At 40.2% G+C, this 14677-nt stretch overlaps 1 protein-coding gene across 15 annotated transcripts in view; it reads left to right on the top strand.

The window, feature by feature from the left end:
• Positions 1–14677, top strand: part of PRRC2C (proline rich coiled-coil 2C) — a 77293-nt gene that overhangs the window by 15051 nt on the left and 47565 nt on the right. For all 15 annotated transcript variants that reach the window (XM_034064172.1, XM_034064164.1, XM_034064174.1 and 12 more), the window contains exons 2-5: positions 2948–3115; positions 4313–4490; positions 7495–7601; positions 13413–13550. In XM_034064172.1, the coding sequence (XP_033920063.1) occupies positions 3001–3115; positions 4313–4490; positions 7495–7601; positions 13413–13550 (538 nt within the window). In that variant the 5' untranslated portion in view covers positions 2948–3000. The remainder of the gene's footprint in view (positions 1–2947; positions 3116–4312; positions 4491–7494; positions 7602–13412; positions 13551–14677) is intronic.

The following is a 14677-nucleotide window of genomic DNA, read 5'->3' as shown; positions in this document are numbered from 1 at the left end:
ATTCTGTTTGCAATTCTACCAATTATAGTATTCAAGAAGGTGCAAGTAAATATTCCTTAACAGAGGACCAGGGTATCTAGAATTTGTGGCAGCTACTCTTGTGCTAATTTCTGTACACATGCTTCCGAGTTCATTGCAGCATTTAAATAACCCAGCCAGTTGCACTCTGAAAAAATAGTCTTGTACAGAAATTAATATAATAATTTTAACCTTAAAATCTTAAGGCCATAGTGAAGGTCAATTAACTTACTTGATAATGCTCCAGAGCAGCTGTAAGGTAATTGTTGCTCCAGAATTTTGGGAGCATTGCACCTTTTGTAATTATGCATAATAGTAACTGTAGTCATACAAAATGAACTGCTGACTTGCTTAAGTTTCTTAATAGTGCAGTGAACCCTGCCAGCTGCTGTTACTGCTTGTACTGTTGCCTGTCCTGCTCACTATCATAGTAGTTACTAACTTTGGTAAGTAGTTCTGAGATCTTTTATGTGTTGCTGCTCTTCAAATGTCTACAGCTATCTTGTGTTCTTGCTTATATGACAATGAGTCTAAACCAGCGGGACAGCAGCACTTCGCTTTGAAGGATTTGACTAATAGAGTTCAAACTAACACAGTACCTTAACTGGTAAGAAGAAAGATTCAGTGTAGGTCAAATTGGGAATCCCTTGCTGAATCTAGTACTTGCCAACCTGTTGTATGCACAAATTAAACAGTAGCTAAGAAATTACCTGAGTAATTTTCTCCTCCCACAACCTTCTCCCCCTACCCCCTTTTTTGTTTGCCAATTTTTGCATTATTCACCATTGTGAAGCTACTTCTTGTTTAGGAAATCTGGGCCTGGGATGGGTCTTGGGCTGAAAATTAAAACTGTATAAGTTCTCATTTGAAAGAGTGTCTGAGCATAGCTGAGTATCAAGTAATTATAGTATATTACTAGATGTGGTTATATACACACCAGAGAGCTTGTTTGCCACCCATGTGCTGCTGCTAATTATCTGACCAATACCTTTTCTGTTTAATGCTCCAGGATGACTGTGGTGGACTGTTTATCATAAATACAAGTCTGGGAGCAGAGGGTAACTGGAGAATTGAAGGCAAAGAATCTGCCAGGTTGTTTCACAGATGTTTTACTGAAGATCTTATGATAAACTGAGTTTCCTCATAGAAGAGGAAGCTAATGTCTGACTTAGACTCCAGCTTGATAAACTAGTCTGCCTGGATTCAGATCTCCAGACTGGCTGAAAGTGGGTCATGAATAATACTAATGGGCAAAGCTTGACATGCTGAATTGCAAATAAGTATTAGGGCTACCTGGAATAGTGAAGGGTTGCTTGAAATCGTGACTGGTAGTTCCAAAGATAAGCTTGTCTAAATTCATCTTTCTGGCTGATTTTTTTTTTCTTTCCTGTGCCTGCAATGATGTTTGAGTAGTGAGCTGTGGTTTCCAGTGAAAGCTTGCAGCCTCAATATGTAGGGGGTTTTTTTGATAGCTAAGTAATGAATGGCCTATCAGCCATATCTGAAATCTCTGTTCTGGTTACATGGTCCACTTGGTAGGCTGGATTCACCCTGCTTCCATCCTATATTTTGTGGATTTGGACAATTTGAGGAATGACTTCTGGTGTAACACATGCTGTTGAAATAGCCAAGTGCTGACCAGTCTGGCAAAAACTCTGGGAGTTGCTTTCTGTTTGTGAGAGGGCAGGATGTATTTCTTAGGCATGTATGTGGCCCTGTATGAAGTTGAATATTTTTCCTGTTGCAGCAGTCTGCATGGATTTTAATAGAATGGCATCTAGCCTAAATGTTGCTGAAGCTGAACCATGCCAAGGTTATTTGCCATCATTATTTCTTTTTTTTTTCCATTTGTGGCTTATAAATTAAGATAGGCAACAGAAGAAGGTGGGAATGTTATAATAAATGAAACAGCTCTGATCTGTTGATGTCTGTCAGGACCAAATAAATGCTTTATTCTTTATACAGCTTGTCCATGCAGCCTCTTCTTAACGTGAGTGCCTTGCATGTGAATCAAGTTCCTTTAGAAGATAATCTGAAGCTCAGAGTTTGACCAGAGAGTTTGTTGATCACAAGAGAATTTAAACAGGTTGTCTTGCTTCTTGGTATCTGCTTTTAGAATGAAACGCAAGAGTATTTGAACATACATAACTACTGTGAGATTCATATGGAAATATATTAAAATATATTGTGTTCATGATGATGAGCAGCAAATCTGGCAAGTTCCTATTAAGTACTACTAACAAAGTGTCAGTGATAATTACTAGTTGGTTTTTTTTCTGAAGGCCTGCTATTCTGGGAGAAGGAGAGAGATGACCTTCTCTAACAGCCCTGTAATTCACTGCTGCAAGAACAGTGTAACTCTTGGTTTAAGAGATTCTTCCCTTCTCTGTCTGAACATACCATGTGTTCCTAGTTTTGGGAAAGAAAACTTCAGGGGGTGGGGAGGGGAGAAAGGGGACACAAACCCAGATTCCAGAAATACTACTACAGGTAATGGTATCTCAGCACTTGGCTTCAGGAGTGGGTGAAGTCATTGAGCTTCCCCAGTGGGGAGCTAGCTGCTCCTGGACACTTTGCATGTTTGTTTTTTGGGTGTGTGTTTTGTTATGTTGTTATTGTTCAGGTGTTGGGGGTTTGGTTTGTTTTTTTAGTGAAATCATGAATGATTTATCACTTCCACAGGGTTTGCTATTAACTAAATGCTGACACTCCTGATCTTGTGACATTCAATTTGTAGAGATGGAAATACTTTAAAAATCACAAGTGTTACATAAGCTGGGGATTTCTGGAGCTAATGTGTTCTATGGCACCTCTAATATGCTTAAATGAAGCAGTGGTAATGGTGTTAAATATGCTGTCCACTTTTGTCCTATAAACTGTCTCTTAAATATTGGCTTATATTCAAATTGCTTTACTTTTCTGTTTTCAGGCAAAACTTGAGGGGTGAGCAGTAGGTACCAGACTCGATGAGTTTCCATCGAAATGTCGGAAAAGTCAGGCCAGAGTACAAAAGCAAAGGATGGAAAAACGAAGTATGCAACTCTCAGTCTGTTTAACACTTACAAGGGAAAGTCACTGGAAACTCAGAAAACCACAGGTGAGTAATCTGACTTCAGTTTTGCATTCTTTCGGTTTCATCATTACTGTAGTATTAATTAAGAATGCAAAGTATATGAGCACTTAACCACAGCAAGATTTATTTTCTTTTTAACTGCTTAATACAACAGTTAAGTGGAAGAATTCTGGAAAGCAGTGTTGATTACAGTGTCTGGTTAGCTGTAAACAAGAGTATCAGTTCAGGCAGACAGTACTTGCAGTCTAGTAGGAAGTAGAATATAGGTAAGTAAAAACTGTTCTATAGCTGCAGTCGCTATTTGTTACCAGCATATGACATGGCATTCCCCAGCTGTGTGTTTTACCACATTAACATTTGTGCTACTGGAAGCTTTTGATTAACAAGAAGGCAGTGCCCACCTTCTATCAGGTGCTTTGTCTGTTTTGCAGACAAACACTGGGTGAAACTGACACTGACTTTCAAGTAAGTTTACTGTGGGCCTTTTTCACAATTAGTTGGATTGAGAATCAGTAGGGAATGACACTCTGAAGGCTTAGAATTTGATTTGACATATTGCCTAAATTAGGGGGTGAAAGAGGAGATACGTTTTAAAGGCTAAAACTGAGATGTCTGTAATGATACAATGTCTAAGGCAGTATCATGTACATGTTCACCTGAGTTGATTGGTTCATAGGTTGAATGTCTTGCATAGTGCATTGGCTTCATATTGCTTTTTCATGCTTGTGGTCTAGAGTAAATGCAATTTGTAGGAATGTTTTTGCAAGAGCAATCTGCCAACTGAAACTGGCAGCAAAAAAGAAATGGGCTGCACCCATGTGGGTATTCCTGGACTCATCAGAGTATATTAAAGTCCAAAAGGAGCGAGAGAATGATGTTTGACAGCATGTTAAAGGATATTAGGATATTAGCATCCCATTTTAAATGAGTTCTTTAGCTTCCTGTCACTGAGCAGTGTGTATAAAGTTGGGGCAATATATCCTTTTTCATTTCTGGTATAGGCCAGCTGTAGTGATTAACTATTCAAAGAGTACACAAGTTGTCTCAGACCAAGTATTTCTAATGCTGTTTTTTAAAAGTAAATTATAAAGAACTTTGAATTTCTAATTTTTATGCTATTAAATTTTTCTTGAAGAAACATTTTTGTTGATTTAGGTACCTTTTTGTGAATGCTGCCTGCTACCAGCATTGTTAACTTTCACTTTCTGTTTTGGCATGCAGTTGCTGCACGTCATGGATTGCAGAGTCTTGGGAAAGTTGCTATTTCAAGGAGGATGCCTCCACCAGCTAACCTCCCCAGTCTTAAAGCAGAGAACAAAGGCAATGACCCTAATGTGAACATTGTGCCTAAAGATGGCACAGGATGGGCTTCAAAACAAGAACAGCATGAAGAAGAAAAGTAAGCGACCAATGAGATGTGGGGATTTTTCTATGCCATATCTTCCATGTCTTTCTAAAGCTGGGGGTGGGCAGGGCCTGGGAAGAAATTGGCTGAACTTGACTGTCTTCAAAAAAAAAAAAAGAAAGGAGGAAAAAGTACAGCTGTTAATTTTCATAATGAAGATTGTTGCTGTCAGGTCAATAGTTAACAAAATGGGTAACAAAACACACAAGTTGAAAGCAGTGTGCTTATCAGTTTCATATGAGGGGTATCAGGTGCCTTTAGCCACCTGATTTTGTATCTTCTGATGGCTCTTAAATGAAATACTATAGCACATTTTTGTAAGATCTTAAACTTTACTGTAGTTTAAGACTCCCCCAATATGTGATATAGAAAAAACAGAAATTATGGTGATGTTGATGCAGTGCTGTATACTGTGGATAGTATGATTTCCTATGCTCAGTGCAGTTTCGTCTGCTGAGTTTTTCACACTTGTACAGCAGGTCAGGTAAAGAAGAGAAAGACTAAAACTTTTCAGTATTTAGAAAGTATTTTAAAGCAGTTTTTTGTCATATAAGCTTATAATGGGATATGACTCACTATAAAAGTACAAGTGGGTTTTAAGTATTTATTTTTTTGACATACCAGTTTTTCTGAAAACCACTTGCAGATAGAGGAGCTAATTGCATGTCACTAGCACTTGTGAAAGCAAAAGATGGCTAAAGGGTGGGGTTCCTCCCTTCTTGCTGTCTATTTCGCCTTGTATACTTTGCTACATTTAAATGTCAATTTTTGACATGTCTCTGAAAAGCTGTTGGACTTTAGGAGTATAGGATTGTGTTTAGCTTTTTATTTTAAGCTCATGAACTTACAGATTTACAATTTTCTGCCCAGTGTTCTGTATGGTTTTGTTGTTTTTTTTTTTTTAAATCTTCCTGTATTTCAAGGCCACTTGTCCTTTGTCTGGTTAATTCTGAGTTAAGCCTTTAGTTCATTTAACTAAAATACCCTTTCATCTGCCTTTCCGTGGTCTGCTGCTTGTGTTAAAAGCGTATTCCAGTAGTTGATGTTATGTTTAAAAATCGAATAAATAGCTGTCCCTTGCCTGCAGGTGGAAGGTGTTTGCCTTTGTATTTTCATATGCATTATTCTGACAAAGGCTTCAAAGTCCACATACAGGTAGAACTGGGGGGGAGGGGAGATTTGTTCCCAGGAACAGGTATGTATGCCCATGTGACAAGTAAATTCTAAGTTCAGACCATCTCATCCATTTGCTCAAGTATTCCGACTATTATTGTAACTATTGCTGTATTTCTCCAACATGCTTATAAATGCTACTGTTTACATGTAAAGTGTACTGGTATTCCTCTCACAAGTGTTGTGGATAAAGGTAACATTTTGATATCAGCTTGTTTGATATCAGTTTTATTCTTTTGTGTGTGTGTGTGTGTGTGTGTATGTGTGTCACTGCACTGAAGCTCACATGAGTGAGTTGTTTTCTGTAATTCCAGAATATTTTTTCTGCTGTTTTCCCAAGTTGTTACTCTCTCTATGGGCTGTGGGTATCCCTTTTTCCTGTATAGTGTGGCCTGTTGTATATTGGTTTGATGAATTGATATAGCACTAGCTGAGTTCTTTCCCACATCAGTACTCACATCTATAAGACAGTGTTTGGGTAACGCAAAGCCAAGCGCATTTAGAATTTGAAACAGTGGAAGTACAAGGAATAAACTCTTTTAACAGTCTTGTTCCTTGTTTCACTTTGTGTGTGACAAAGTATAGCCATGTATATTACAATTTCGCCAATGTCTGCTTAGAAAATATGCAGCTGTAAGAAGATACAACTAAGTGGAAACTGAAAAGATGAGAAATTTATTTATTTATTATTTTCATTCTGGTAATCTGTGGAAACAAATGAAAATTGTATTCAGTTACCCTTGTGAGAAGCCAGTTTGTTTCTCCCCAGCAATGATTTTTTTTTTCGAGAGGTGGGGGGGGGTTGCTTTTGGGTTTAGGTTTTTTTGGTGATGTGTACTTCTGTGGCAATTTTGAGACTACTGTGCAGTGGTTTGGGTTGATCACCACAGAACCCAAGTGGAACTGACTTCTCAGTGGCAGTCCTCAGAGTTTAGAATTACTTCAGGATCTATTTAAAGCATTTGCAATTGTTTACTATAAGTTAACTGCCATGATACTGCGCTAGTTATGTTTGTCTTTACTGGCATAATAAAGTCATTCTGTCTACTGGATTTGTCCTATAATTCCTGTTTAATCAAAAATTACTATTAATGAGCTGGAGGTCTTGACTTGTAGACAATAACACTTTGGAGTCTTAAGTTATCTGAATATGCAGATTTTGGAAATAGCTGTACTTGAAAAACAGTATCACTGAATCTGCAGACTACTGAGATCATCTTCAAGAATAGGACTTGGTTCTTCTGTCTGCCTCTTCATTGTTAAAATAGTGAAATTGAGAGAGTGTTCTTACTAAGCTTAAGCTTCTGAACTCCAGTTCATAGCACCCATCAATTTTTTTTCATGGTGTCTTTAGCTTTCCTTATTGGCTCCTTTTATTTCCTAAGTTCTAACAAGGATTTGCCTTCTTTCCCTCAGTTCATGGTGGTTTTTAAGTGCTTTCCTCTAACTCCCGAGGCAAGAGAACATTGTTATAAATTATTCCCTTCCATGGTTGTCAATTGTTCGGGTTTTAATTGTTCATACACTAGTTAAAAAGTTAAAATTCTTTTCATGTCTGACTGTATTTTCTGCCCAGTCATTTTCTTTCATTCCTCTCCATTTTGAGTAAACTATATGTGAAGGACTTGGCTAATTTATTCCAATTCTAGCTGTAACTATAACAACTCATTTTATATAAGAACGTGCTTTTTCTGCAGAAAAGTAGCTATTGGTTCTTCAGCTGCATAGCTACCTCATTTCATTCACTTGTTTGCAGTAGTAGTCCTGAGGATCTTAGTCTGTGCCTACCTTCTTATTTTCACAAGTGCTTTCTCTCTAATTCCAGACAGCCAGACGTGCCGCAGACACAGCCAAAACCTGCTGTTCCTGCTCCTCCAGAAGCAGCTCCTGTTGCCAAATCATGGGCCAACACCAAACCAGGTGGACAAGATGGTAAGTGATGTTCAGGTTGGAGGGTTCTTGACTGGCCTAGCAGGCTGTGAATGCTGCTGTGAGACCTTGAGACTCGGCAATGATTTGAATCTTGACTGGGCCAACTGAGACTACAAATTCTGTGGAAGCAACATTCTTGGCCGGAAGGTGGGATGGTCCCCTGTCACTAAAGTGAGCTCCAGCCTCGTTTAGCAGAAGGTCTTACTGTCTTTGTATGGCTGGTATCATAACTTCCTTTGTTTTGACAGTGAAGTGGTGGTAACAGTGTAAGACCTTGAACATGATAAGGAGGGAAAATTGCAGTCAACAGTTATAATGCATACAATTTTGATGTGGAAAGGATAAAATCATAAGCAGTTAGTGGTCATTCTAATCATAATTTTGAATCATTTTGTGCAAAATATGTGTAGTCTTGCTTCTATTTAAAAGTCTGCTACAGCAGCACTTCTCCCTTTTATTTTATAGATTCCTTGCTTATATTGGTTTTTTAGTAATAGTGTTCAAGTAGGGTTTCTCTGGGAAAAGCTTAAAGGTGTGGTGGTTGTGGGCTTTTTGCTGGGTGGTGGTTTTTATGGACTTTGGAGTTTGCTTTTTTTTTTCTTAATAACTGTTGGAGTACAGTTTCCATCAGTGTGAACCTTAGGTTGAGTATTTTCATAGAATCAGATAGGTTGGAAAAGACCTTTAATATCATCAAGTCCAACTTTTACCCCAGGACTGCCAAATCCACCACTAAACCTTGTCACTAAGGGCCTCATCTACATTGTTTTGAACACTTCCAGGGATGGTGATTCCACCACTTCCTGAGCAGCCTGTTCCAAAGCCTAATCACCCTTTTAGTGAAGAAATTTTTCTTAATATCCAGTCTAAGCCTCCCCTGGTGCAGCTTGAAGCCATTACCTCGTGTCTTATTACTTTTTACTTGGGAGAGGAGACCAACACCCACCTCACTACAACCTCCTTTCAGACTAAGGGAGACTCAACACCCCCAGTTCCCTCAGCTGTTCCTCATAAGACTTGTGCTCCATACCCTTCATCAGCTTTGTTGCCCTTCTCTGGACCTGCTCTGGCAACTCAATATCTATTGGAGTGAAGAGCCCAGAACTGAACACAGGATTTGAGGTGTGACCTTACCAGTGCCAAGTACAGGGCGGATGATCACTGCCCTGGCCCTGCTGGCTGTGCTTTTGCTCATACAGGCCAGGATGCTGTTGGCCCTCTTGGCTTCCTGGGCATGAGCTGGCTAATGTTCAGCTGGCCTTCAGTTGTACCCCTGGGTCTGTTCATTACAGATGTAAAATCAGAGCTAAATCTTCAGATTTTTAAAAATTGTTTATTGAGTGACAGGTTACATAGAATTCCTTTCCTATGTCTCCATTATAAAAAATAAACCACAGTTTGTTTTATTCCTTAAATTTGAGACTTGCAAGCTTTCTATGGCTCTAAAATAGAGTTTTGGCTTTCAGGTTGAAGAAGTGAGCTCTCTTCTGGATAGAGATATTAGGATAGTAAATCTGAATTGCATGGAAGTAACTTCTAGGTCATTATAAGGAGTTTGTTAACATCACATATCTAATGATTTTGCCTTTTTTCCCCCCCCCTCAATAAATATTAGAAGTGAAAATTCTGAATTCCTTACTTTTTGAATCCTCTCTTATGTTCGGTATTTCATTTGTTATCAAATGTAGGAAGTTGACAATCATGAGATGGTCGAGTTTGAGATCCTCAGGTCAGTGAGAAGAGCATGCAGCAATCTCACTGCCCTGGACTTCAAGAGAGCAGATTTCGGCCTCTTCAGGAACCTGCTTAGCAAGGTTCCATGGGAAACAGCCCTAGATGGCAGGGGGGGCCAAGAGTGTTGGTTGATATTCAAGGATCACCTGCTACAAGCTCAGGAGTGTTGTGTCCTGACTAGAAGGAAGTGCAGCAGGAGAGCCAGGAGGCCTCCTTGGATGGATAAGAAGCTACTGAGGAAACTTATAGGGGGGAAAAAAGAGGCTTATAAAAGGTGGAAGCAAGGACAGGTGGCCTGGGAAGAATACAGGGATGTTGTTTGGGAAGCTAGGAACCAGGTTAGGAAAACTAAGGCCCAGTTAGAATTAAACTTGGCTAGGAATGTGAAAGATAACAGGAAAGGATTCTGTAGGTACACTGCCAGTAAAAGAGAGACTAGGGACAATGTGGGCCCTCTCCAGAAGCTATCAGGAGAACTGGCTACCCTGGATTTGGAGAAGGCTGAGGTTCTGAATGACTTCTTTGCCTCAGTCTTCACTGGCAAATGCTATGACCACATCACCCAAGTCTTGGAAGGCGGATGCAGGGACTGTGATAATGAAGACCTTAGGCTCACTGTAGGAGAGGATCTGGTTCAAGACCATCTTAAGAACCTGAATGTACACAAGTTCATGGGCCCTGATAAAATCCATCCATGGGTCCTGAAAGAACTGGTGAATGAAGTTGCTAAGCCATGGTCCATCATATTTGAAAAGTAATGGCAGACAGGTGAAGCTCCCAATGACTGGAAAAAGGGTAATACAACCCCAGTTTTCAAGAAGGGGAAAATGGATGATCCAGGGAATTACAGACCAGTCAGTCTCACCTCTGTGTCTGGCAAAATCTGGGAGCAGATTCTCCCAGAAGGCACGCTAGGGCACATGAAAAACAAGGTGCTTGGTGACAGCCAGCATGGCTTCACTAAGGGGAAATCCTGCCTGACCAGTTTGGTGGCCTTCTATGATGGGGCTACGGAACTGATGGACAGGGGTGGAGCAGTTGTTGTCATCTACCTGGACCTGTGCAAATCGTTCAGTACTGTCTCACACGACATCCTTGTTTCTAAATTGGAGAGACATCAATTTGATAGGTGGACCACTCTGTGGATAAAGAACTGGCTGGATGGCCACATGCAAAGAGTTGTGGTCAACTGTTCAACATCCAGCTGGAGACCAGTAACGAGTGGTGTCCCTCAGGGATTGGTGTTGGGACCGGTCTTGTTCAACATCTTTGTCAGTCACACAGGCAGTGGGATTGAGTGCGCCCTCTGCAAGTCTGCCAATGACATCGAGCTGTATGGTTTGGTTGATATGCTGGAGGGAAGCAACTCCATGCAGAGGGACCCTGACATGCTTGTGAGGTGGGCTGATGGCATGGTTAAACTTCATGAGGTTGGCAAGTGCAAGGTCCCGCACCTGGGTCGGAGCAATCCCAGGCACAGCTACAGGTTGGGCAGAGAAGAGATTCAGTGCAGCCCTGCGGAGAAGGACTTGGGGGTTTTGGTAGATGAGAAACTGAGCAGGATGCAGCAGTGTGCACTTGCTGCCCAGAAAGCTGACTGCGTCCTGTGCTGCATCAAAGGGACTATGACCAGCAGGTCAAAGGAAGTGATCCTGCCCCTCTACTCTGCTCTTGTGAGACCTCATTTGAAGTACTGTGTACAGTACAGGCTGAGAAAGTTGGGGCTGTTCAGCCTGGAGAAGAGAAGGCTGCGTGGAGACCTCATAGCAGCCTTCTAGTATTTGAAGGGGGCCTATAAGGATGCTGGGGAGGGACTCTTCATAAGGAACTGTAGTGACAGAACAAGCGGTTAATGGGTTGAAACTTAAACAGGGTAAGTTTAGACTGGATATAAGGAGGAAGTTCTTTACTGTGAGGGTGGTGAGGCACTGGAATGTGTTCCCTAAGGAAGTTGTGAATGCTCCATCCCTGGCAGTGTTCAAGGCCAGGTTGGACAGAGGTGACATGGTTCGGTGTGAGGTGTCCCTGCCCATGGCAGGGGGGTTGGAATTTGGTGATCTTAAGGTCCCTTCCAAACCTAACTATTCTATGATAACTCTCCTCCTTTAAGCTTTTCCAGGATTTTTTTTAGCATAAGAAAAAGGAGTTAATACTGATGCGAAGTGATCTGTGTACCACTCTTTCTACTTAAGCTGATAAGACATTCTCTGTGATACAGGAAATAGTGATTCAGCTCAGTGGCTTCAGAATGCATTTAGCTAATTATTTTGTAGTTACCATGGCAGCTTGTGTGCCAAGCCCAGATGGTGCTCTCGTTTCATTCAATTAATGCAGTAGTGGATTGGCTGGTTGAAAAAGAAATATGGAATGTGAATTGGCATCAGCTGCTTGCTGTCCTCCTCAGTTTGAAACTCGGGATGTACCTGTTGTGCTCATCCTTTCCTGATCTGCACTTGGCTGGTGCTGGTAGAACTTTAGTTTCTCCAGATGCCTTGGCCGCCTCATGCTTTTATAAGACTTCAGTTGGATAAGGCAAGAATGAATCCATCTCTGATGTTGGTGGCCACATAGAAAGCAAAGACTTCTAAAATGTAATGGTAGCATCTATTTCTAAGGTTATGCCCTGGCTAAAAGTTAATTGCTACCAAAACATGTTTGAATTCTTTAACTGCTTTCTGAACTGCTGTCTGACAAACTGGCTATTTCAGGTTGATAGCTAAAGCACAGTCAAACTGACCAGTGAGGATGCCATTGCTTTGCAGTTGCTGCTCAAGTCTGAGACCTGAGCAGAAAACATTTTTCAAGATTCATAAAATTCGTGAATATTGCATGCCACAGGACCTCTGAAGAGCTTTCTTGCCTAACAGGCCATCTGGTTAGAGTGACAGCAGCTTTCAGTCCATTTAGGCGAGTCATTGGATGTAGCTGCTTGGGAACACCCAGAATCCAGTGTCCATTAACAGAAGACAATGTGATCTGTAGTACATGAAGTCACAATTAAGTGTGTAATATTTCAAGGCAATTTGTAGGCGCACAATATTTATGTATTTAGTATACATAAATAATGATGTTTGCTGTCATGCCTTTACAAGAGAAGGTACAAAGAGAAGATAGTTTATCCTGTGCTTGACTCTTAATCTTTAAAAAAAAAGACATGAAAAAGCCCACCAGGATCCTGTGTTTTATTGCTGGAGGATTCTTTCATAGTTCAAAGAGAACAACCTTTATTGTGAGTTTGCCCTGTTGTCGTGTAGCCTAACACAATGTCTCTTATAATAGCCAGTAGTTAAGACAGGTATAAGAACAGGGTGTTATTCAGGTTGTTGAAATAGAAATCTTCCCTCTGTAAGCTTATCAGTGATCTGGTACTAGAATACCATTGACGTAATAGAATCATAGAATATAGGTCAGTATGCATTAGGTGAAGTTGTGGTGGTGGTGAGAAATTGATTCAAAATACATGCTAACAAAATTAAATAAGAATGCAGTCTTTATATTTGGCTTTCCTCCCACATAACTTCATTGGAAGTCTGAAAATTAATTCCAATCTTGATTTACAACATCAAGGGTTATAGAAATCTAAGTGCTAAAGTTCTGATACTTTACTCACAATATAAATGCTTTGGTCTTTGAAAGTCCTGAAGAATTATTAGTTATTAGAATGAGTAATTAATCTTAAGGGTTTTTGCAATAACATTACTGCCTATTCTTGAGGTGATTGTAGTTGGTGAGTAAAAACAAGGGAAATCTTTGTTGTGGGGGGTGGTTATTAATAGAGCTGAGAAACTTTAGGTACTCTGCATGTTAAATCTTGTTCCATTGTCTATCATTGCTCTCCAGTGCTTCTGGTTTTTTTTTTTCAGCCCCAACAGGTGAGATAGTTGGCCTGTTAGATTTAACAACTTTGGTAGCAAATGGGAATGCTTTACAAGGATTGCTCTTTGCTTATGTGAATAATGCTACCAGTAAATTAATGTTGCTTTAACGTTTCCTTTTTAAGGATGATGAGGCTTTTACCACTTTCTGAACTCTTTTGACTATGAAAAGCTGAGACTTTGTGATTATATTATTCTGCAGGTCCACCTATTCAAGTAAATAGTTATTTCCAGCAAGAGTTTCCCAGTCTGCCGGCAGCTGGGGATCAGGAAAAGTCAGGCAAAGAGAAAGATACACCTGAAGAACTTCATGGATCAGGACCCAGCTTGCGGCCACAAAGTAAGTATATACTATAAATTTTTGTGAAATTGCATGGGTTTGTGTGGAACTTGTTCATTACAAGGATACTCATGTACCATACAAAAGAAATTGACTCATTAGTTGTTTTAATCAACACACTCCTACACTGAAGAAACAGGTTTTTGAACTTTCTTCTGCTTTACTGTGTTCCTGGTATGTGGAAAATAAGGTATATGTTTCTATTCTGCAGTTCACTTTCCATTTTCCTAACCTAGTCAGTACTTCAGTTGTGTTCTGAGGAGCATTTGTTAGTTGCACAATACTGTCATTTTCTTAAATCCAGCTGCTAGATGTCACAACAGTTAAAATATGTATTTAAAGAACTCTCTTAATATTATAGAAGTCATCATTAGAGTTGTCTCCAAGTGGTTAGTACTCAGTAGCCTGAAAAATCCCAAATAGGAAGTTAAATCTACGGGATACCAAAAGAGTGGACTGTAATTTGAAAGGCATTCACATCTTTAGTGCATGAGTGAGGTGCTCTTGACTAGCTGAATCTGTTTCAGCTGTGGGGGAGTAGATCTAGTGAAAACAACCATAACAGTGTTGGTTTTACATGTCTCAGTGAAGAAATGCATAATGTTTCCCCAGATCCTTTTAATGGGAAAGTATATAGGATTGTGCTTGTTTCCAGTGAAAACCAGGATTTCCTTCTTCCTTAAAAGTATTTCCAATGAGGTTTGGTGGACCAGGGATCTCTTCCTGTACTGTAGGCAGCACTTTCTTGTGGCAGTGATAGGCAAGATGGGCACTGTGCTTGTTAAGGTTCTTACTTGATTTTGATGTAGAGAATAAGTTGCCAAGAAATTCAGATGTCCAACACCAAATTAGGGAAATAGCTACGTGTGTTTCTTCCAGCCTCCTACAGGCAGTTACAGTATTGGTCAGCACTGTACATGCTGTATTAAGCCCTTCTTACAAGTCTTGACAGCAGAAAGCTTGATGAACTTGGTGAGTACTGCCCCTTTAGCAGCCATGCTCCCCAGCGAAGGTAAGTGAAAGAACTGTAATGGATACTTAGGAGCATAGTTTAACCCCACTTAAAGGGATTGTGCCCCTAATAGAACAGTCTTTACACAGCATGTCTGAATTTTTCTTGGTCCCCA

This window comes from Melopsittacus undulatus, chromosome 6 (assembly GCF_012275295.1).
Source record: "Melopsittacus undulatus isolate bMelUnd1 chromosome 6, bMelUnd1.mat.Z, whole genome shotgun sequence".
Lineage (NCBI taxonomy): Eukaryota > Metazoa > Chordata > Aves > Psittaciformes > Psittaculidae > Melopsittacus > Melopsittacus undulatus.
The sequence above is the reverse complement of the archived record's forward strand: the minus strand, read 5'-3'. Positions and strand labels throughout refer to the sequence as shown.